The sequence below is a fragment of the Alosa sapidissima genome, chromosome 15 (genome assembly GCF_018492685.1).
Source record: "Alosa sapidissima isolate fAloSap1 chromosome 15, fAloSap1.pri, whole genome shotgun sequence".
NCBI classification, from domain to species: Eukaryota; Metazoa; Chordata; class Actinopteri; order Clupeiformes; family Clupeidae; genus Alosa; species Alosa sapidissima.
In genome coordinates, this window is record NC_055971.1 from 31471681 (window position 1) to 31492424 (window position 20744).

The 20744-nt window shown below is 45.3% G+C and overlaps 1 protein-coding gene and 1 long non-coding RNA gene across 2 annotated transcripts; both read left to right on the forward strand.

Moving 5' to 3' along the window:
* The first annotated feature begins 855 nt into the window (after window positions 1-855).
* On the forward strand, window positions 856-17382 carry kpna4 (karyopherin alpha 4 (importin alpha 3)). Its single transcript, XM_042064776.1, has 17 exons — window positions 856-1069; window positions 3097-3141; window positions 3269-3358; window positions 3462-3491; window positions 3956-4008; window positions 5908-6003; window positions 6210-6295; window positions 6609-6695; window positions 8034-8203; window positions 8791-8835; window positions 9128-9259; window positions 12242-12370; window positions 13170-13274; window positions 13411-13482; window positions 13975-14137; window positions 14368-14462; window positions 14733-17382. The coding sequence occupies exons 1-17, from the start codon at window positions 1001-1003 to the stop codon at window positions 14829-14831; spliced, it is 1566 nt and encodes a 521-aa protein (XP_041920710.1). The 5' UTR covers window positions 856-1000; the 3' UTR covers window positions 14832-17382.
* Window positions 17383-19276: 1894 nt separating this feature from the next.
* LOC121684619 lies at window positions 19277-20308 on the forward strand. The gene is made up of 3 exons (XR_006023157.1): window positions 19277-19322; window positions 19554-19746; window positions 20227-20308. It is a non-coding gene; the product is annotated as an uncharacterized LOC121684619 (long non-coding RNA).
* The last annotated feature ends 436 nt before the right edge of the window (window positions 20309-20744 follow it).

Here is a 20744-nt window from a genome sequence, read left to right on the forward strand (position 1 = left end):
AGATGTGCAGATGACACATCAGCCATCATTATTAAGAGAGAGAGAAAGACAAATGCTGCACCAACAAAAATAGATTGAGACTTCCCACCCTGCAGTCTGATTTCAGTAAAACTTACACATTCATGTGAATTCCTGAGTCTACCAGAGTTGGCAGTTGCTTATGTCATGTAGCCTACAAAGTCCTGAGTGACACTGAAGATACCCCATCAGAGCTGTTCTATGGGCAAAGAACAAATTAAACATTCTTTCTTGATAGAGTGGACAAAATAAAGGAAATCAGATGAACTATGCATAACTTTGTTGGTATCTTCAACCAATGAGTAGGCCTAGGCTAGACCGCGCAGAGCAATATCCATAGGAATGCAAGGGGCCAACTAGAAGTCCATGACCTTCCACTGAATACCTCATGCACAACGTGGGCACATGCAGAGGTGTCCTGATCCAAACCGTTTTAAAGGGCCTCCAATCACAGCAAAACCTCTCTAGAATTGTTGTGGTGGACTTGACAGGCTTTACAGGCCTACTTGTTTTTATATGTAATAATGTAGGCTTAATCCATTATTATGTGTTTTTCAACATAAAGTAGGCTACCACCAATTTACACTACTTTCAGGTGCAAGCGATGGATCAAAGACAAAATATCAGCCAAATAGGAGAGAGAAATGGCCCTTGTTAAGCTAATAGACTAATTTCTATAAAGATAGCTGTTGCCAGAATAATATAATTATGATATTATACAATTAATCAATACATGTTTTAAATAAAGCAAGGGATTTCCTGAACTTCAAACGTGGCGCTCCGTCCATTTTACAATCTGGGAATTCCCCACCCTTCACACACCAGAGCGAGGCTGCGCCTATACCACCGGCATTCCCAGTATGCACCGCGGCCACACCAGCAAAAAAATACTCCGGTAACTGGAAAGGGCCGACTAAAAGCAGATCTAAACGGATAGCTAACTACTTCTACGTTTAAAAGTATAATAACATATATTACGAATATGGCTGACAACGAAAAACTGGACAACCAAAGGCTGAAGAATTTCAAAAATAAAGGTCGCGATTTGGAGGTAATGTGCTTTCACTCCCGTTGGGAGGTCTTTCTTTCCGTTTGCGCTATTTTGTAGCTTTGGGTTCCGCTGTGACGTCGTTTGTAATTTCCAGGATTTGGAACTTTGCACCCAGCCCAAACTAGGCCTCTGATGGTTCGCATGGTTTGAAAGATTGGGGCCTAGTTTCCAACTTATTGGCCTGGGTATCCATCATTGCACAACACGTGAAACATTATTGCTAACTATCTAACGTTAGCTCGGATTGGCTAAGTTGCCACTGCTAATGGAAGCAGTGTCTGCCCTTCCACCCAAAACGCCCTGCTTGGGACATCCCTTTCAAGACGCAGTGTTGAAGTTAACATATTAGAATGGAAAGTAAATGGGCATACCCGTTCGGTGTCGCACAAATATCATCAATGCACAAGCTCTTATATTCTTTACTAGCATTCGATTTAGGAAAATCATCTCTCGATATCAGCCCTCGTTCGATGGTTAGCACAACAAGCCTGTTGGTGGTGGTGGTTTCGCTAGGTTAGCTAGGTAGCTCATCAGACAAGCCCTGCCACGCTAGCTAACTTGCTACAATATTGTAATCATTTCCTAGGCATTGTTATCTAAATGTTTACCAAGTATATGAAGCATCTACAGATTGTGTTTTTCAACATAATTGTAATACCTATTCATCCCTGAACCATAATGTACTATTGATAAACCATGTCAGTTTCGTGTGAACACTGATCGCAAACCTAGCTAGGACCTAGCAGTCAAAATTGGGTTAGGTTCATCGCCAACGTTAGCTTATCATCAAGGCACGATTACTGTTACACGAAGGAAGTATGACATTTGGAGGGTTTTTTGTTAGCAATATCGTACCTGTACAAATTTCAATGTATAGTCAGTCGACTAACAGTAATTTCCTTTGTTTATTTGTTTTCAAAATGCTAATAATAGCTTGATGATGACCCATAGAGGTGGGTTTATAGCGTTGCTAGCTAGCTAACCATCTAGCCAGCTAAAACGGGTTAGCAACTAGATTAACAACTGGAACGTTCGCAGTTAGCTAGCTGTCCATCAGTGCTAACATTAGCTAAGAAGAGTTGTCTTTATTAATTGTTGACCAGCAAGTCGAGGGCTATTGTCAGGGGAGTGATCGTTTTAAATTTTTGATGAATATGTTTAACACTTAACCGCAGTAGGCCCAGCAATGAATCACGGCACTTTGGGTTGTTATGTAAATTAACCCGACTCTAGCCGGTCGACTACCCTTGCTTTGTGTTTAAACATTAATTACGATTAATCTAGTGGATCAACTACTGTAGACCTACTATCCTTTAATGTCAATGTATTGTATTAACGCTGTAACATGAAATGTGGCCTGCCGGTCTTTTCAATGCTACAAAGTCTGTTTAGAGGGTGAAAATCCCAGATATATTTTCAACAGGCCGCCTTTCGTTCACAGCGCAGACAATGACAACCGCGCAATTGAATATATCATTGTATCAATCAGTGTATCTCCATTCTGGTATGCCTAACATGCAGCTGAAGAGATGTCTGGTATCACAAGTCACACCACTGTAAACCTTTGCACAAGTGCTATGTGAGAAAAACGTCCTGCGGACATGTACATGTCACAGTTTGTGTTGGTTCCCTGTCAGCTGGTGAATATACGAAGGGTGTGTGGGTGTCAGTATCTAGGTTACTGACACAGAGCATGCTGACATTCCTGGGACATCTCGCCAGCTTCCCGGGTTCAAAGGGGCTTGTTCTCAGTGGTTGCTCCTATTCATCGTCCTTGATACAGTCAAGTCATCTCTGTCTCTAATCAACTTGTTATAGTTTGCAAATGGCTGCTGTCTTAAGACAGGAAATGCAGCATTTGTTCCAGGCCCCCAATGTTTTCCTCATAGTAGTCTTTTGGTGTCCTCTCCTTTCTCCCTGCCTTTCACAAGCCTTTGTAACTTGACATGTTAATCATTGCTACCAAGTTATTTATGTTCCACTTAGTGTGAATGCCATGCATGACCTGTCTTTTCCCTCTTTTACAGACTATGAGAAGACAAAGAACGGAGGTGGTTGTAGAACTGAGAAAGGTAATGGCTGTTTCATACACACCCCCTCTAATGAAGATGATGTGTGACAGTGTGAAACTTGTTTCATTTCTGGCCCAGTGCTGGTGGCTTCTTGAGCTGAATGTTTTGCACTCTCGTTTTACTTTAGAACAAACGTGACGAGCACCTCCTGAAGAGAAGGAACGTGCCCCAGGAAGATATCTGCGATGACTCGGATGTCGATGGAGATTTCAGATCGGTGAGGGAACCTCTTGTTTGTTGACTTTTCCAATGCTGGTGCTGTCCGGCAAGCTCGTATTGATCAACAACTTCATCAATTTCTGTCTTCTCTCTTTTTGCAGCAAAACACCTCTTTAGAAGCAATAGTGCAAGTAAGTCTGAGTACTGTTTCTTTGGCTTTGTCCACACTGTTCTGATCTGATGTTAGTCAGATGTCCTTTATTAGGATTTATAGTCTACCTTGTAGTTTGCCCATCTCTGCCATGTTGCTCATATATTTAAGCAGTCTGTCATTGTGGAAGTTCACTGATCCAGTGCATTGATATTAAGTTTGGCGATCTCCCCATGGCTGTGCGCTACATATGGTGCATACTTATACAGGACACTGTTGGAGAATTAGAGTTGTGGAGTTGTTTTGCATCATGCTTATGTAGAATAGTGAGCAGCAACTAAATAATGCCAAACTCTCCTCGGAGCACTCTGAGATAAGGATCTGCCCACTGAAGTCTCCCAGATGTACTGCTTTAAATCCTGCACCCCATTTAGCTCCACGTTGTAGTGGGTCCCTCGCGACGCTTAACCCTGCCCTCCTGTGTTCTCTCTCTCCCCCTGTCAGAACGCCACCAGTGATAACCAGGGGATCCAGCTGAGTGCAGTACAGGCTGCCAGGTGAGTGGCACAGCGGGCATTGCACGGCTGACCGGACGCGGTCATGACGACGCCTCTCGCTCGCCAGCATTCTGAGAACCGATTATGAAAACCTCTACGGAATGCTGTTCCGAGCGTGGGCGGAGTGTGTGAGAACGTGAGCATCGCCACGGGCCACCGCTCTGCCCTGCACCGCGTAGGGGGGGTGGGGGCACCGTAGGCATAAGGGTTAGGCTATGGCCCATGCATACTTGGTATCCTGACAGCCACACAAACAATCCTCGGAAGGATCGGATCTTGGCCATGTCATACCTTGAAGTAGTTGCGTCCACACCTGGCGTCAAAATGCGGCCTCACGCGTGTCTATCAGATCAGATCAGATTGTGCAAGAGCTACTTGAATGTGTTAATCTTAACCTTGTTTTGTTAGGATTTCAGTTAAGTGTAAAACCAATGGTGCAATCTGTAAATTAAAAATTTAACTTCTTACTAAGCTTTGTCCTCATACACAAATCTTAGCTGGTCTGATCTTTTCAGCAGCATTAAAATATCAATCAGCCATTTTATGAAGTGAGGAACAGATTTCTTCCTCCCCAAAATGTAGCCTATATTTTGAGCTTCATGTGCCATCAAGCTAGCTTGTAATGGTTAGCAACAATATATTCCTTATGTCTTGCTGTTTTATTTTATATCAGCTTAAGGCTATTTACATATTATAGAATGAGTACAACAACCTCTGAGCGACAATGAGCAGAAATTGCAGAGGTCCGCATGTGGTCATTTCTTTGTTAATGCATTATACACTGCCTGGCCAAAAAATGGTCACTCACTCTAATATTTAGTTTTGATTACGGCACACATTCACCGTGCCATCGTTTCCACAAGTTTCTGCAATGTCACAACATTTACTTCCGTCCAGTGTTGCATTAATGTTTATCCCAACGATTCTCAATGGGATGGTCTGGACTCTGGTGAAAATGATGTCTCTTGCTCCCTGAACCACTCTTTCACAATTTGTGCCCAATGAATCCGGGCATTGTCATCTTGTAATATGCCCGCACCATCAGGGAAGACAAAATCCATTGAAGGAATAACCTGGTCATTCAGTATATTCAGGTAGTCAGCTGACCTCATTCTTTGGGCCCATAACGTTGCTGAACCTAGACCTGACCACCTGCAGCAAGCCCAGATCATAACACTGCCCCCACAGGGAGGCTCTTACCTATTTGCTTAGTTAAATCCAGCTGGTGACCTTTTTTATGGCCAGGTAGTGTAGTTTTCAAAGTAATCACAAAATGTATCATCATTTTGACAACACAAGCAGTATAGTGATCAATTGATGGCGCCATAGGCCTATACTATGCGCAATTGTTTTATGATTATGCATTTTAATTTGACATTATGACGGTAAGCTTTTTTTTTTACTGTGTGGCTTTAACATGAAACACTGAAACGCATGTTATGCAGGGGAGGTCAATTGAGTAGGCTGCTTCAAATGTGGCCCAGGATGCATGCATGTCTCATCTCTAGGCAGACAGATGCAGTCCAGACCACCTGTGAAGGTGGGGGCGATCTCGGCGCTCGAGTGCAGATGCATATGCATCTGCCATTAGAGGTGTGAAATAGCTGAGATCTTGAATCTTGCCTACCATGTGTGAACGGGGTTTATGTGACGTGAAGTGTGCAGCCCTCAAGTATGGGGCTGCTGTGGTCCCCAGCCTGGTGCCTAATGAGGTCAAGCCTCATGTCAGCGTATTTGTTTTGACAAACGTCTTTTGCTGCAGTACAGTGTGCCCATGTAATGAGAATTTTATAAATTATGTGGGTGTGTGTCCATGGTTATGATTGATTCTGCAGTGCTGTTTTTTTTTAATTCTCTCTCTCCCTCTCCCTCTCCCTCTGTCTCTGTCTCTCTCTGCAGGAAGCTGTTATCGAGTGACCGCAACCCACCCATTGATGACTTGATAAAGTCTGGCATTTTACCCATACTAGTTCACTGTCTGGACAGGGATGACAAGTAAGCGTCCACTCTCTCTGTACTCATGCCTGAGGGTCAGCTGCATAGTTGCAACACTCATCTGGCAACAGTAGCAGCTCAACTGCACCCCCAGTTAAAATAAGTCCACTCTTGTGCACTAGATATCATGTTATTTTGATGTCTTTGTTAACTGAACTGAGATATTTTTGTGATCACACTGTAACCTTTGACCCCTGTGTTTCCAGTCCATCTCTGCAGTTTGAGGCAGCCTGGGCTTTGACCAACATCGCCTCAGGGACCTCTGAGCAGACCCAGGCCGTTGTGCAGTCCAGTACGTACCCCAGGCCACTTATCTCGCAATTGACCACTCTGAGAGCCATGTCCTTGCTAAATCAACATTTCCAATTATGAGGCTCTGCTAAACGTACATGGCACAGCTTTGTGACATGTTGAACAAGCTGCATGTGCTTTACCATTTCTGTCTTCCCGTAAATTGTCTTTTTAAATGACATTATATGGAAGATGTTGGGGTGTAAGAGTCTCTTCTGCTCCCCCAGTGCAACAGTGCACTGGTCTGAGTTTTGCCTTTTTAATCTTTTTATTATGATGATTAATATTCTGGAGCTGTTTGTCTCTGCCTGCAGATGCGGTTCCCTTGTTCCTGAGGCTGCTGCACTCCCCTCACCAGAATGTGTGTGAGCAGGCCGTCTGGGCGCTGGGAAATATCATAGGTACGTTTGGCAGCGCCGCCCTTCTACTCCCTCATGCTCTGACCCCCGCAGCACTTCCCAAGTTATAGTGGCAGGACCAGAGCAATGGTCAGTTTCTCTTTTCTGGAGCAGTTTTTGGAATTGTACGTCATGTCACTTTATACGTGTAGAACGTTTTAAAAAGTGTTTTTTGTTTGTCATTGTTGTTTTGGAAGAACATCTGGCGACATTGCTACATATTCTGCTGTTGAGATTTTGAGCATTTTCACCAAAGTTCAGTTGTGGCTAATACTGAATTTACCATGTAGCCCCTCGTCTTGCGTCGGATGTTCATAGTATGTTTAGAAACTTGAATGGGTTTTCCCCCAAGGCTCTGAAGGATTGTTAAGTCTACCATGACATTTCCGCATGTCAGTTAATGGAAATGGACCCTCAAGCAAGCACTGTCCTGCACATCGGCCAAAGTCTTGTTTGGTGTTCAACACTCAGTAGTGATGCATGAAGACGGCACTTGTTTTGTGGAATTGGTGAAAAAAAATGGAAGTTCATGAAATGAGAGTTAAGAGGTTTTGTCATGTCTATTATCCTTTACTTAACCTGAGGAACAATAAAAAAAATTATTATACCCCTATTTAGTTAGTTAGTTAATTAGTTATAGTTTTGTTATGTATACAGCTGAGTAACTGAAACATTTTACAGAAGATGGTGCATTCGGTAGTCCGGTTCCCTTTAACCACTGTCCCATCCCCCAGGTCATGATAGTCCAGTTCCCTTTAACCCAGGGGTCTCCGATCTTTGTTGTTTTTTTTTCACTTCCTAGAGTTACTTTGATCAAAATGAAGATGGCCAAGAAACACTAATGTTTATATTAGTAGTAGCATGTATGCAGACAGCTGAATTCCACTCAGAACAGCTGACTAAGTGTAACCTGCGTTGTGTTGAACCTGCGCGATTCAGCCCTGCACACGCCCGGACTCGAACCCGCGAACAGCAGCACCTCGGATCGGGTGGCGAGCGTGCTAACAATTGAGCCAATAGCCCAGGCTACTGGCTCGCATGCCAGCAGCACTCTTGAGGCGTCTGGGAGTGAGGTTTACCAACGTTCCACAAGCACAGCTAAGCTAGCTGCCATCCATTACATAAGCTTCAAATTCGTTTTAATGCTCCTTCATCATCGTGAATTTGATTTGATAAGAATTTTACTAAGTGACTGTTATCAAACTGATGAGCGTTGTTTTTGAACCTTTTGGAGAGCTACTCAGAAACAGGTGGGGAGCTCCTGTTCGCTGATGAGCTAGCTGTTGGAGAGCCCTGCCTCTCTAACCCTCCTGTCCTGTCCTGTCCCGTTCTGTCCCGCAGGTGACGGTCCTCAGTGCAGAGACTACGTGATCAGCCTGGGCGTGGTCAAGCCGCTGCTGTCCTTCATCAGCCCCTCCATCCCCATCACTTTCCTCCGCAACGTCACCTGGGTCATGGTCAACCTGTGCCGCCACAAGGACCCCCCGCCCCCCATGGAGACCATCCAGGAGGTGAGGACCAAGAGTCTGTGTGTGTGTGTGTGTGTGTGTGTGTGTGTGTAGGATATGGTTGTTTGTTTGTTTGAATGAGGATTGTTTGTGTGGCTGTCATCCGTTGAAATGTTACCAAGTCAGTGTTTTCCTGTTCAAGGTTTTTGAAGTTTTGACATCACATTCTCTTTTAAGAAGTCTTTCTTTTAAGAGTGCCAATCTGTTGAGCTGTGAGGATGAAGCTCTCAGCAGCCTGTCGAGAGATTCCTGTATAGTCATCAGACAGACGCTAATGCATTATGTGTGTGAGCTTTGAGAGTGTGCAGTCATATTGAGCTCTGGGATGATCACAGGAAGGCCTGGTGGGATCCATTTAAGCAAGCCTAATAACCCTGTCAACTCAATCAGGCCTGAGAGACATCTTAAGAAGCCTGTTACTTTTAAACTCCTTTACGCAGTTATTCACAGTCTCTCTCTCTCTCTCTCTCTCTCTCTCTCTCTCTCTCTCTCTCTCTCTCTCTCTCTCTCTCTCTCTCTCTCTCTCTCTCTCTCTCTCTCTCTCTCTCTCTCTCTCTCTCTCTCTCTCTCTCTCTCTCTCTCTCTCTCAGATCCTGCCGGCTCTGTGCGTGCTGATTCACCACACGGATGTGAATGTGAGTACCTTAGAGAAGACTACCTATCATTTGTCTTGAAGTGTTTTTAGCAGACATGCTCACTGGAGTTAATGAATGCGGATTAATCACGTCTTAGTACAAGTGTCCTTTACCTACAGCTCTCTGAGAGGTGTTTAGTTTAAGCTGCATTCACTCTTTATGGAAGCTCTCTGCTATTAGCATGAGCTACTCTGGGCAGAAGAGTGGCATTGTGTATTTAACAAGTGAGCTCCAGTGTGAAAGAAGAAAATGCAACATTGACGCTTGCGTTATGGTTTCCGATGATCTGTAGATCCTGGTGGACACCGTGTGGGCTCTGTCCTACCTGACGGACGCAGGTAACGAGCAGATCCAGATGGTCATCGACTCCGGCATCGTGCCTCACCTGGTGCCCCTCCTCAGCCACCAGGAGGTCAAAGTGCAGGTGAGCAGATACGCCGCTAGCAGCTAAGGGCTTTGGCTAAACTTGTATATTGTTGCAAACTAACCTGAAATGACAAACATTCAGCAGCTTTGTGGTAGTCTACTAGTTCTAGCACACCGAACAGACACGCGTCACCAACCTCGCCAGACTGTCCGACAACGATTGACGGCCGATAATCGTGTTGGTGTGGCTGCGCCTTTACACATAACTGCACTGAAAGCAATAACTAGCGCCTCTGCTAGCTTGCCCAAAGGTTATATAGTTATGATAATGACCGAATGAACAGGACCGAATGATAAAATGTGAGTTCAGATGAGGGTATGTCTCTCAGTAGGTTTTCATGAAAATCACATAGATGAACTAGGTCAGACTTCAGTATGGAAGTGATTTAAGGTAATGTGTTTAGCAGTATGGGTATCATAAAGCTCTGGGAGCCGTGGCCTGTAGGAACAGTGTTGCATTATGGGCATCGTGAAGCTCGGGGGGGAGAGATTTACTTACGTATTGGTTTGTTTGTTTGTTTGCTCTGATGTGGCGAGGCTTAAATCAGGGTTTCCAGACTTCCAGGTCGTTTTGCCTCTGACACATTATGCAAATCCTACTTCTTATATATGAAATATGAAGGACCGTGTACAGAACTTACCATAATCAGAAATCCTTCTTGTTCTGTTGAAAAGACGCAAAGCTCTTCTGAGGTATTAAGTTGCATTGATGACTGTGGCACATCTGTGTACCAGTTGTGTACACAAAGCCTTCCACTGCAGTACTTGGTAAAGAGGGATCTGGATTACCGGAGTACCGCTGTTAGTCACAGCGCCCGTCCTCACTGCAACTTCAGCATTTTAAATGGCACGTACATTCATCAGCCAGACATGCTTCACCACAAAAATAAATTAGTCGACAGCACATTAATAAATAAATATGACCAGTTGATCAATCTGTCCTGTCGCATCAGGGCGTTTCCGTCCACCAGAGCTTTTCCTGCTGTGTGTAGCCGCAGCAGCTGATTGGTCAGATTGGGGCCATGTGTGGGCGGGCCTGCAGTGCCGCAGCAGCTGATTGGTCAGATTGGGGCCATGTGTGGGCGGGCCTGCAGTGCCGCAGCAGCTGATTGGTCAGATTGGGGCCATGTGTGGGCGGGCCTGCAGTGCCGCAGCAGCTGATTGGTCAGATTGGGGCCATGTGTGGGCGGGCCTGCAGTGCCGCAGCAGCTGATTGGTCAGATTGGGGCCATGTGTGGGCGGGCCTGCAGTGCCGCAGCAGCTGATTGGTCAGATTGGGGCCATGTGTGGGCGGGCCTGCAGTGCCGCAGCAGCTGATTGGTCAGATTGGGGCCATGTGTGGGCGGGCCTGCAGTGCCGCAGCAGCTGATTGGTCAGATTGGGGCCATGTGTGGGCGGGCCTGCAGTGCCGCAGCAGCTGATTGGTCAGATTGGGGCAGTGTGTGGGCGGGCCTGCAGTGCCGCAGGAGCTGATTGGTCAGATTGGGGCCATGTGTGGGCGGGCCTGCAGTGCTGGTCTTCCTGCAAGACCACGTGAAGCTAAAGGCTGCTCTCAGACTCCGCATGCTCACACATGCGCACACACACACACACACACACGCTCTCACACACGCTCTCACACACACACACACCAGCGTACTGCACTGAACATGATTACAACATACCTATGTCCTCAGAAATATACATCCCCTTAAATGTCTTAGTCTCATTTACTGTAGCATCTCTGTGTAGTATTCTGAATGGCGTAGAGATGGGAAAGAGCAGGACGAGTAAGCTATGGAACGTCCACTCTTACATGAAGACCAGCGCAGGACACAGGACACTGCACACAGTACTGGCTGCAGCCTCACGTGCAGAGCCATATGATGGAGGAAGCTGGAAGCTTGATGACGCATGCTGTTTCAGTGGGGAGCACCGAGGCTGTTTGTCTGTGTGTGATTTGACTAATACTGAAACCAACAGTGAGCGCCATACTCCGCATCTGAGTCAGATAGCTTCACAGCTGTCTCAAAACCAGACCAGTGCGCTTGCTCTTTGACGACGGCACCATGTTACATCAAGCTCTCCGAGTGGCAAAAGGCCCCATTACATTTCACTTTCATGGCAAAGTGCTGTTCCACTGTTCCCCCACTAGGGTGGGTAGTGAGTAGGCAGTCTGGATGTGATGATGAAACGACGCTCAGTGCAGGTGTGAGTGGCATGAGTGTGACCTCGGTTTGACCTCTGACCTCCCCATGTGGCTCTTACAGGTACATTTATTCATTTAGCCGACGCTTTTACCCAGAAGCCACTTGCTGCAGGAGAATATTTGTAAGCAATTTCAAAAGAGCTCCACCGTGAGTGCACGGAAACAGAAGTACGGCGCGCACATCTCACCCACGTAGTGTGGCTTTCTGTGTCGTCATGTAGCTCATCAGTGACATGGATGAGTCACAGAGAGCTCTCTGAGGTGGATGAGTCACTCGGTTAATCACAGTCATACTGTCTACGTGCTGTTAACAATCTTGCTCGCTGTTAATCACAGTCGTACTGTGTACGTGCTGTTAACAATCTCGCTCACTGCTCCACTAATGAGCAGACAAGGTCCCAGCAGCCGGCTTTTGTTTGAGATTTCAAAATGGCCGTCCTCTGAAATGAATGCCTCTAATCCTCTATGCTGTGTCTGTGCATCTAGAGATGTATTGCGTGAGTCTTATCTACTGTTCCTGAATAGGACAGAGGTAGAAATGGAGCCCTTTAGAATGGACAATGAATAGCGTAGCATGGACCAAGCAGTAGTTTATTTGACCTCGGGCTCGGAAGGGGAAACGGTCCAAACAGGGGCACCTCACTTACCCCAACGTCTGGTCATCTCTCCATCAGCTGGAGCAACTGACGACCCTACAAGTCTACTTTTCTGGATCAGAGTGTGTGTTCTGGTGGTGAGTGCCGTGTTCTCTCTAATCTGTGTGTGTGTGTGTGTGTGTCTCTCTCTCCCCAGACTGCTGCGCTGCGAGCCGTGGGGAACATCGTGACTGGGACGGATGAGCAGACCCAGGTGGTCCTCAACTGCGACGCCCTCGGCCACTTTCCCTCTCTGCTCACACACCCCAAGGAGAAGATCAACAAGGTAGCGCACCACGCCCCCACCTCCTCTCACACCCCTCCCACGCATCACGCTGAGCCAATCACACGCCTCAGACAGTCACCGCTGTCTCAGTGATTGGCCTGCGAGATGGGGCCATTTGTACTTATCTCCTTTAGTGTTGATCGCTCTGATTATTGGACCTGCTTCGCCTACTTTACGAACACTGCTTCATTAAATGCCTTTGGGCTGTTAAGCGTTGGTTAATATATCGTTGTGCTTTAGAGCACCTGTTCCTCTGTTGCACTGTGATGAGACTGGCTCTTTTGGATGTGATGACAACTAGAGGCTTGGTGCAGGTGTGGATGTGACTATTTAGCACTTGATAGCTTAACTGGAGTAAAGTGGTTCAAATGAACATGTACAGGTGTCAAGGTGTGTAATGGGAGATGGGGTGGTGGGTTGGGAACGGGGGTGTGTTTGTGTGTGTGAGTGTGTTTAGTTTGGCTGGTGGTAAGGGGGTGCTGAAGACCAACGGGTCTTTGTGGATATCGGAGTGCATCTGAGGCCCTGTCACTCAAATCAGAGGCCTCTCTGTGATTGGGCTGATGATTAGAGCCTCAGACCCACCCCCTGCCCCGCCAGTAGCGCCAGCGTCTTGACCAGGAGCCGCGACTCTCTCGCACGACCCTGGAGTCTGATCCAAAATAAAAGCCAAAATAAAACCCGTGCACGCAGAACGTTTGCTTAACATATTGTTTAACCTCTGCGTCTGTTGCATCCAATGGAAGAAGCCTCAAGAAGCACTCCTACTGAAGCTTGCTATTCTCATGTCGCCCTGTAGGAGGCAGTGTGGTTCCTGTCAAACATCACTGCAGGAAACCAGCAGCAGGTTCAGGCCGTGATTGATGCCAACCTGGTGCCCATGATCATCCTCCTCCTCGACAAGGTGGGTTACCTCTACCGCACCTGTGCATGGAATATAGTGTTGAATACATGTGTAGTATATGTATGTATGATCTATTGTATCCTGTGTGTGTGATGCACACTGATGTGTCTGTTGTAACTCTTGTGTGGTATTCCAGGGTGACTTTGGCACTCAGAAGGAGGCTGCCTGGGCCATCAGTAACCTGACCATCAGTGGAAGGAAGGACCAGGTGAGTTTCCAGCACCCTAGACACACACACCCACACACACACTGGACTGTTAGTTTCCAACATCTTCGCCACACACACACTTCACTGTGTGTGTGGTATGGTGTAGTCTATGTGCTAGTGTGCCCGTATCAGATCCTGATGGGGGGTCTTATAGAAGTTACGGGCATTGTAACCCTACGCTTGTGTTCTGTCTGTGCTATATTTGTGATGTACGTGGAACATGCCCACATATGTCCACTCTGAGAAGGGACAGCCTGTTCATATGTCCACTCTGAGAAGGGACAGCCTGTTCTCATGTTCATATTGAATATTGTGTGGTCTTATTGGTGTATTAACTTAGATGACTTTTGATATTAAGATGGTGTTGTGTCTCTGCTTATGTAATGATGCCAATGTTGTCCCATTGACTAGAGAATGACTGTGCTGATGTGTTGGTATGGTATGGAGTGGCGTGTGCGCGTGGCGTGCTGATGTTGTATGTGCGTTGTGCAGGTGGCATACCTCATCCAACAACAGGTCATCCCGCCGTTCTGTAACCTGCTGACCGTGAAGGACGCGCAGGTTGTCCAGGTGGTGCTGGACGGGCTCAGCAACATCCTCAAGATGGCGGACGACGAGGCCGAGACCATCGCCAACCTGATCGAGGAGTGTGGAGGTGGGTGTAGCCGCCGTCGAGCACGCAGGACACCTGTGTTTGGGATGGGCCGTTGGAACTTTACTAAATCGACGGCATAAGATGCCAGTTTTGACTGAATAGATTGGAGAGTGGTTTCCATGGCGATTAGCATCATGGGGAGTCTTCTAGAAGTTACGGCCATGGTAACCCTACGCTTGTGTTCTGTCTGCGCTATATTTGTGATGTACGGTTTTTCATCCCACTCACAGGTTTGGAGAAGGTGGAGCAGCTCCAGAATCATGAGAATGAGGACATCTATAAACTGGCCTACGAAATTATCGATCAGTTCTTCTCTTCCGATGATGTAAGCTTCCATTTATTATCATCCAGGTTATTACAGAATGTGGGCATCATGAAGGGATTTTTATGCAATGTGTCTTGACCTATGACCTATCTAGACCCTTATAAGTCAGTTTTAAAAAACAGGCCCTTCCAGATTTTGCTTAGTATTTGTTTTTCCTGCTGCAACAAAGGCTTGATGCGCCTCAATCATGTAGGCTTAAAATCTAATCAAAGCATAGTATGTAACTTGCAATATTAACCCGTTGTAATCTTTTCGTTTTTGCATGTATAGATTGATGAAGACTCCAGCTTGGTTCCAGAAGCCATCCAGGGTGGAACGTATGGTTTCAACTCCTCCACCAACGTGCCAGCAGAAGGGTTTCAGTTCTAGACCGCGCCAGAGCGTCTGGAGTTTTGTTGGCGATGCAGCACTCTGTTCAACATAAAAAATAATTAGGAGAGAAAGCGAGCGAGAGAGAGCGAGCGAGAGTGTGAAAGAAATTAGATCCATTGTGCTTGGCTCATGGGATCCATAGCTGCATCTAATCCGAGAGAAATTGTGTGGATTTCGTTTGGCATTCCGAGGAGAGAGGTCCAAACGAAGCTTGACGGCGAGTGAGTGCGAGTGAGTGGCTACTATATGTTGCAAAAATCAACCATCTACACTGAATGCGTTGAGAGACATTTCGTGAAACTTCACACACAACAAAAAGTTACCAGGCGTGTCTATTACAAGTTTTCAAAACAACAACAACAACAACAAAACAGGAGGCAAGTCAAATAGATCTGATGTCACCACCTCAGGGGGAGAACCAAGGCATCACAATCTATCCAATTTGAAGGCAAGACACAAAGCAAAAGCTTCACGTTTATACAAATCAATACAAATCTAACTGGATGAACTCAAGACAAGAAAACCAATCCACATCATAACCTTCTGAGGTTTCCGAGACCCAGGGGGAGGGGCCACCCTGGATAGGCCCCTCCCCCTCCTCCATAGCCATGCTGCGAGAGACTTGTGTATGAATGGACTCATGAATGCGTATGAATGTCTGGACTCGGTGCAGAGGAGCCAGACCTCATCTCCTCTAGTGAAACCCTCCACGGATACGGGCTGCCTCCCTCCTCCGACTTGGGTCCCCAGAGTCCAGCGGTACCCGCATGTGTCGCGTGTGCTAGAGAAAATAAAAAACACAAAACAAAAACAAAATGGACGAGTGGTGGTGTGTGTGTGCGCGCGTGACTGGGGTGTGCAAGGAGAAACCGGATGAGAACGCATGCAGAGAGAGAGTCAACATCGAAAAAGATCCGAGGAAAAATGAGATCGCAAAAAACAAACGAGGAAATTAAAATAACAACATAATTACCAAGAAATACAAAACAAGAATGGAGTAAAGAAAAAAGTGGAAAACCATTTGTCTGTGAAAAGAGAGAAGGCTGATCCAACACGAGTCCTGGAGAGGAGAAGAGAAGAACACCTCCTAATCAGCTACATCGACTTTAAACATCAACGTCGTCACAACTTTTGTTTTTTGTTTTTAATTCATGAGTTAGTATTAAATCAACACTGGACAGTGCTGTTGGACGGACAGACAGACAGACGGTAGAGCCGTTGTGCATTGTGTAAAAGATGCATTTTGGTGGTTCTGGGGGCTAGCTAAAGGCCCTTAGTGTGTACCTTTTTATTTTCATTTTATTTCTTCAGCTTTTATTTTTTTCCGACGCTTGTGTAGAAGTGAACATTGACGCCTCATCTATGCCCCTCCCACCCCATCCTTTCCTTTCTTCTGTGACCACCATTGATTTGATGCTGTGAAGTCTATGACATCACCATAACTAACCACATGACTGTTTGTTTTTCCTTCCTGCATGACAAAATTCCTTTTTGTTTTCCTTTTTACCCTTTTAGTTTCCTTGGAGCAAAAAGTAACTGTATTGCCATAGCTTTGAGCTTACAAAAATATCACCAGAGGGGGGGAAATTACAAGATATGGCCATTTTATGTAACTTTGTGGAACATAATCTTTGCATGTGCTAAACTACAGCATAGTTACTTCTAGGGGTTTTTAGTTTTGTTAGGGCTTTGTACACCGTGTAATTTCTTTTTCTAGTCGACTGTGCTGTTGAAATGTCACACGTCTCTTTTCCTGTTCCCCTAATCACCTCTTTTTCTCCAGCTCTTTCCCCCACCAGACTTAGTTTCTGATTTCACAAGTTCTGAACCATTTTTTTGCACATGTACGGACGACTGGGAGGCCTCAAGTCACACGAGACAGGTGGTGGTGTGGAGAGAAAAAAAAATGAAAATGACCCCACCGTCTATATGCATTATACAATTACAATCTTAATTTGTATTTTATACCTAGATGAACTAGCCAGAGTTAATCCATACTGAGCCGTGTCAGTGGAGTGACAGTGTCCCAAATGGAGAAAACAAAAAGAAAATATTTTCCCCGACCTAGTGATCGGCCTGCCTCGTTTTTTTTTTTTTTTTTTTTTTTTTTTTTTTTTTTTGGACAGTGCCCCTTCCTGCGGGGGATGCTGCTGACCCTGGCGAGGTGAAGAGGCCTCCCACACTCCTGGCACACCAGTAGAAGTGTGGTGCCTTCTTTTTAGAGCACAAAAAACATGCATGTACAAAACTGTGCTGTACTTCAATCCCTCCCCAGAGGCTCCCGCCCCCCCTCCCTGTAGGATGCCCCATACCCTTTTGTTTGTGTTTATATATGAGAAAAAAAAAAAAAACCTTCAGAACACTGTAGAGATGGATTACACTTTGTCGTCATAACCTTCTGTTGGCCATAGGGTAATATTTTTTTGCAGCATTCCTTGTTAGCAAAGTTTCCAAGAAATTGGTATAGAGGAAAAGCTGGTTTGCTTAACCTGTTGGGTTTTGGCTACAGGCTAGGTTGTCTTTGGTGAAAATAAATATCCAAACGCTATTGACTGTGTGCTGTCGTCTTTGCTCTAATCGGTACCTTCCATGTGTTTTGGTGCTGTTTTGGTCAGTGGTTAAGTGAGATTTGAATGTTATTTTGTAGGTTGAATTGACTGGCATCCTTGATGTAACATTCAAGTACCAACAAGAGGTATTAAAAAAGCTTTTATTAAAAAATAATAATAATTTTAAATAATGAACAGTCTGTGCCACTTACTACAACCATCAAAACTCAAACATGGAACTGGTCAAAAAGGAACACAGCTGGTATGGGATGAGTGTGAGAAAAGCAAGAACTGGGGCAACCGGCAGTAATTTGCTGAAGAATAATGAAATGGATGAACGCAGCATAGTGGATGACATGCAGAGAGAGGAGACTTGGAAGAGTCCCTGTGGTTGAGTTGTGTTTGCTGTCCTCAACACACTAATGACCTCTGACCTGTATATCATGTAATGTGCCATCGTCCTTCAGGACTTCAGATGAAGGCAGCTAGCAGCCTAATGGGACTAATCTGTACGATCCACTGACGGTTCATGTGCTTAATGCTGAACTGCAGCAGCAGTCGTATGTGAGTGGAGAAGGTCTGAAGTGTTTTGCTTCTGTATTTGATGTGTTGGCAATTTCATATTTTGGGCAGCATTGGAGGTGCCATGTGGTAAATATGTAGGTGCCCTTCATGTTCCAGTGCTAGCTGGCTCTACAGATGAGACGGAGGAAAGAGCAGAAGAGTCAAATAAATGTCCAGTGTTTACGTGTCCTAATTGTACTGTGATTTGAGCAACCAGTTGTGCTAGAAAGGAGCCATGTAAATACATTAACTTTACTTACTTTTCACAAGAAGGTTTTCTGTGCCTCTGGACATATCCCATCAGATAGAGGTATCTGAGGCCTAAATAGCATTTTCAGCTGCTGTAAACACAGCAAGAACTTGATGGACAGGTCTGAAGTCTAATAATGTTGATCAAGATGTGGGACAATTCATGGCTGGAGTTCAGCTTTAAACATGCACTTGGAAAGCATGCTTGCTTACCTCTTATCTACAGTGCCTCCATTGTTTCCGACCATGAGCTGTGAATGCTGATGTTGACAGAATGTGAAACCAGGACGGACGACACAGGCCGTGGTAGAGGAAGTAAGGATTGTTGTGTGCCGGACTGCCGGTGTCCTGTCGAGTTATGCTACCGTATGCTGAACCCAACCCCGGCGTAGCGTGAGACTGCATTTGCCTGTCCTGCACCTTATGGCCACCTGACACCAAACAACTTTGACAAGATTTGGGAAAGATTCTTGAAAGATTGTAGTCTTTTAACTAATGCCCCCCCCCCCCCCCCTTACTCAAAAGACTCCAATCTTTCAAGAATCTTTCCCAAATCTTGTCAAAGTTGTTTGGTTGTTGTAAGGAGGCCATTACTTGAATTAGCCCAATGAATCCTTTGAAGTTTCCACTGAATGAACATTATATTGGTCAAGTGAGGTGTAACTACAAACTTGGTTTAGGTGATCATGTACATGCTGGTAGATGGAGGCTCCGTTTCCCCTGTTTTCCTGTGTCCGACTGGGTTGTGTCTGCCTCTTCCTAGTTCTATAGCATGTGAAATGTCTCTTTTTTGTCCGCGCCTGGTTGGGTTCAAATGTGCTCCGTGTCAAGTTATGAGTGTGACCACCAGAGGCCACTACTGAGTCATTTCTATGTGCACACTAGATTGTGATGGGTGACATCAATTGCACTGAAATGCGCCTTAAAGAAGTAAAGATGGAGAGACATAGCCTGACGAGCCAGACCCTCATTAAAATGTAGGGTCTGGGCACTCACCGTTCGCAGTGGTCAGTCCGAGGGGCGGGATAATCGGTTGTCTTTCAAATTCCCTCTGCAAGCAAAAGGATAGCACTATGAGTCCCAAGACAAGCAGAGTCACATTTATTGCTAGCAATTAAATACAAAGGTTTGTACTCTGGTGACAGCATCTGCATAATGTCTTCTTATAGGGCATCTTGTAAAGCTAAAAGACGCAAAGTCAAAAAATTAGTGAGGGACACAGAGCAGGATATTCTCTTTGAATATAATTTATCAGCTGCTAATTCCAGTTTTGAAACCACAAATCCTATCACAATCTCTTCTGAGTGCCAGTTAGATGGTTTCCCAACAACTTATTATTATTATTTTTTCTTTAAAGATGGATCAGGTGCTGTACTCAGTAGTACAATTCCCTAATGGTGGGACGGCCATAGTTCTGCAGAGTTGGCTGAGAGATAACACACTGCTATGGCCACTCAAAAAAATTCCACTTGCAAAAGCTTTGCAACAAAGGATGGAGCCAGATAGTACATGGATCACCTACAGCGATGTCCGCCAACTAATTACATGTCGTGAGTATGATCTGTGCAACCCATATGCAAATTAATGGGAAAACTTGACACACTACAATTTACTCTTGAACGTTGCCCATTTTTCATTTCTGTCATACATAATATACATACATTTAGGTATGGTATAAGATGTATAGGTTTTGCTACAGCCAAAATGTATCTATATGATGTTTGCTAGATATATGACAGATGTATAAGTAAGTATAAGTATAATATATATACTCTTTTGATCCAGTGAGGGAAATTTGGTCTCTGCATTTATGCAAATCCGTGAATTAGTGAAACACACTCAGCACACACTAACCCCGGCGCAGTGAGCTGCCTGCAACAACAGCGGTGCTCGGGGAGCAGTGAGGGGTTAGGTGCCTTGTGACAGAAATGAAAAATGGGCTTGCTGACCGGAAACTTCTCAAGTACTAGTGACTGGAGTTTTAAGGAAAACTGTGGGAAAAACCTGTTGCTTTCCTCTGCATTCTCCAGAAACATATGAAGAAGCCAGACGAGGAGAACACAAGTACAACACCACCATGTGTGCAACCGCTGAAATTGAGTCAGAGGAGGAGAAAGAAGAAGAAGAACGTGAGAAAAGGAAAACAAAGTAATTGATGTTCACTGGAAGTTACTTCTGTCCCCTCACAATTGAACTAGTTATCTATTATTATTTATTCTAATTAATAGTAAGGAGGTCACAGCAGCATTATTTTATCTTGACTTTGGCTTGATATAAAATGGACTGATGTGTTTATTTTTATTCAGGCCAAATCCACTGTATATGGATTCTGACTCTGATGAGCCATCTGGCGAAGTGAAGAAACCACGGGTTTTACGCCCGCCTAATGTCAGAGTTCCAGAATCCTGGTCACAACTGGCAAATTTCTGCCCTGTAACTGACCCTACCTCTTTGTATCATACAACACCATGTTCTATTCTCTACACCTAACTAACCTATTCATTTATCATGTATACAAACCTTGCTGCCCTGTAACTGACTCTACCTC

Excerpts from the sequence above, each read along its gene's own strand:
- kpna4 (XM_042064776.1), top strand. The coding sequence starts at position 1,001 with ATGGCTGACAACGAAAAACTGGACAACCAAAGGCTGAAGAATTTCAAA. Across the intron at positions 6,296-6,608 it reads CCAGGCCGTTGTGCAGTCCA|ATGCGGTTCCCTTGTTCCTG; the intron begins GTACGTACCCCA and ends CTCTGCCTGCAG. Across the intron at positions 6,696-8,033 it reads GGCGCTGGGAAATATCATAG|GTGACGGTCCTCAGTGCAGA; the intron begins GTACGTTTGGCA and ends TCTGTCCCGCAG.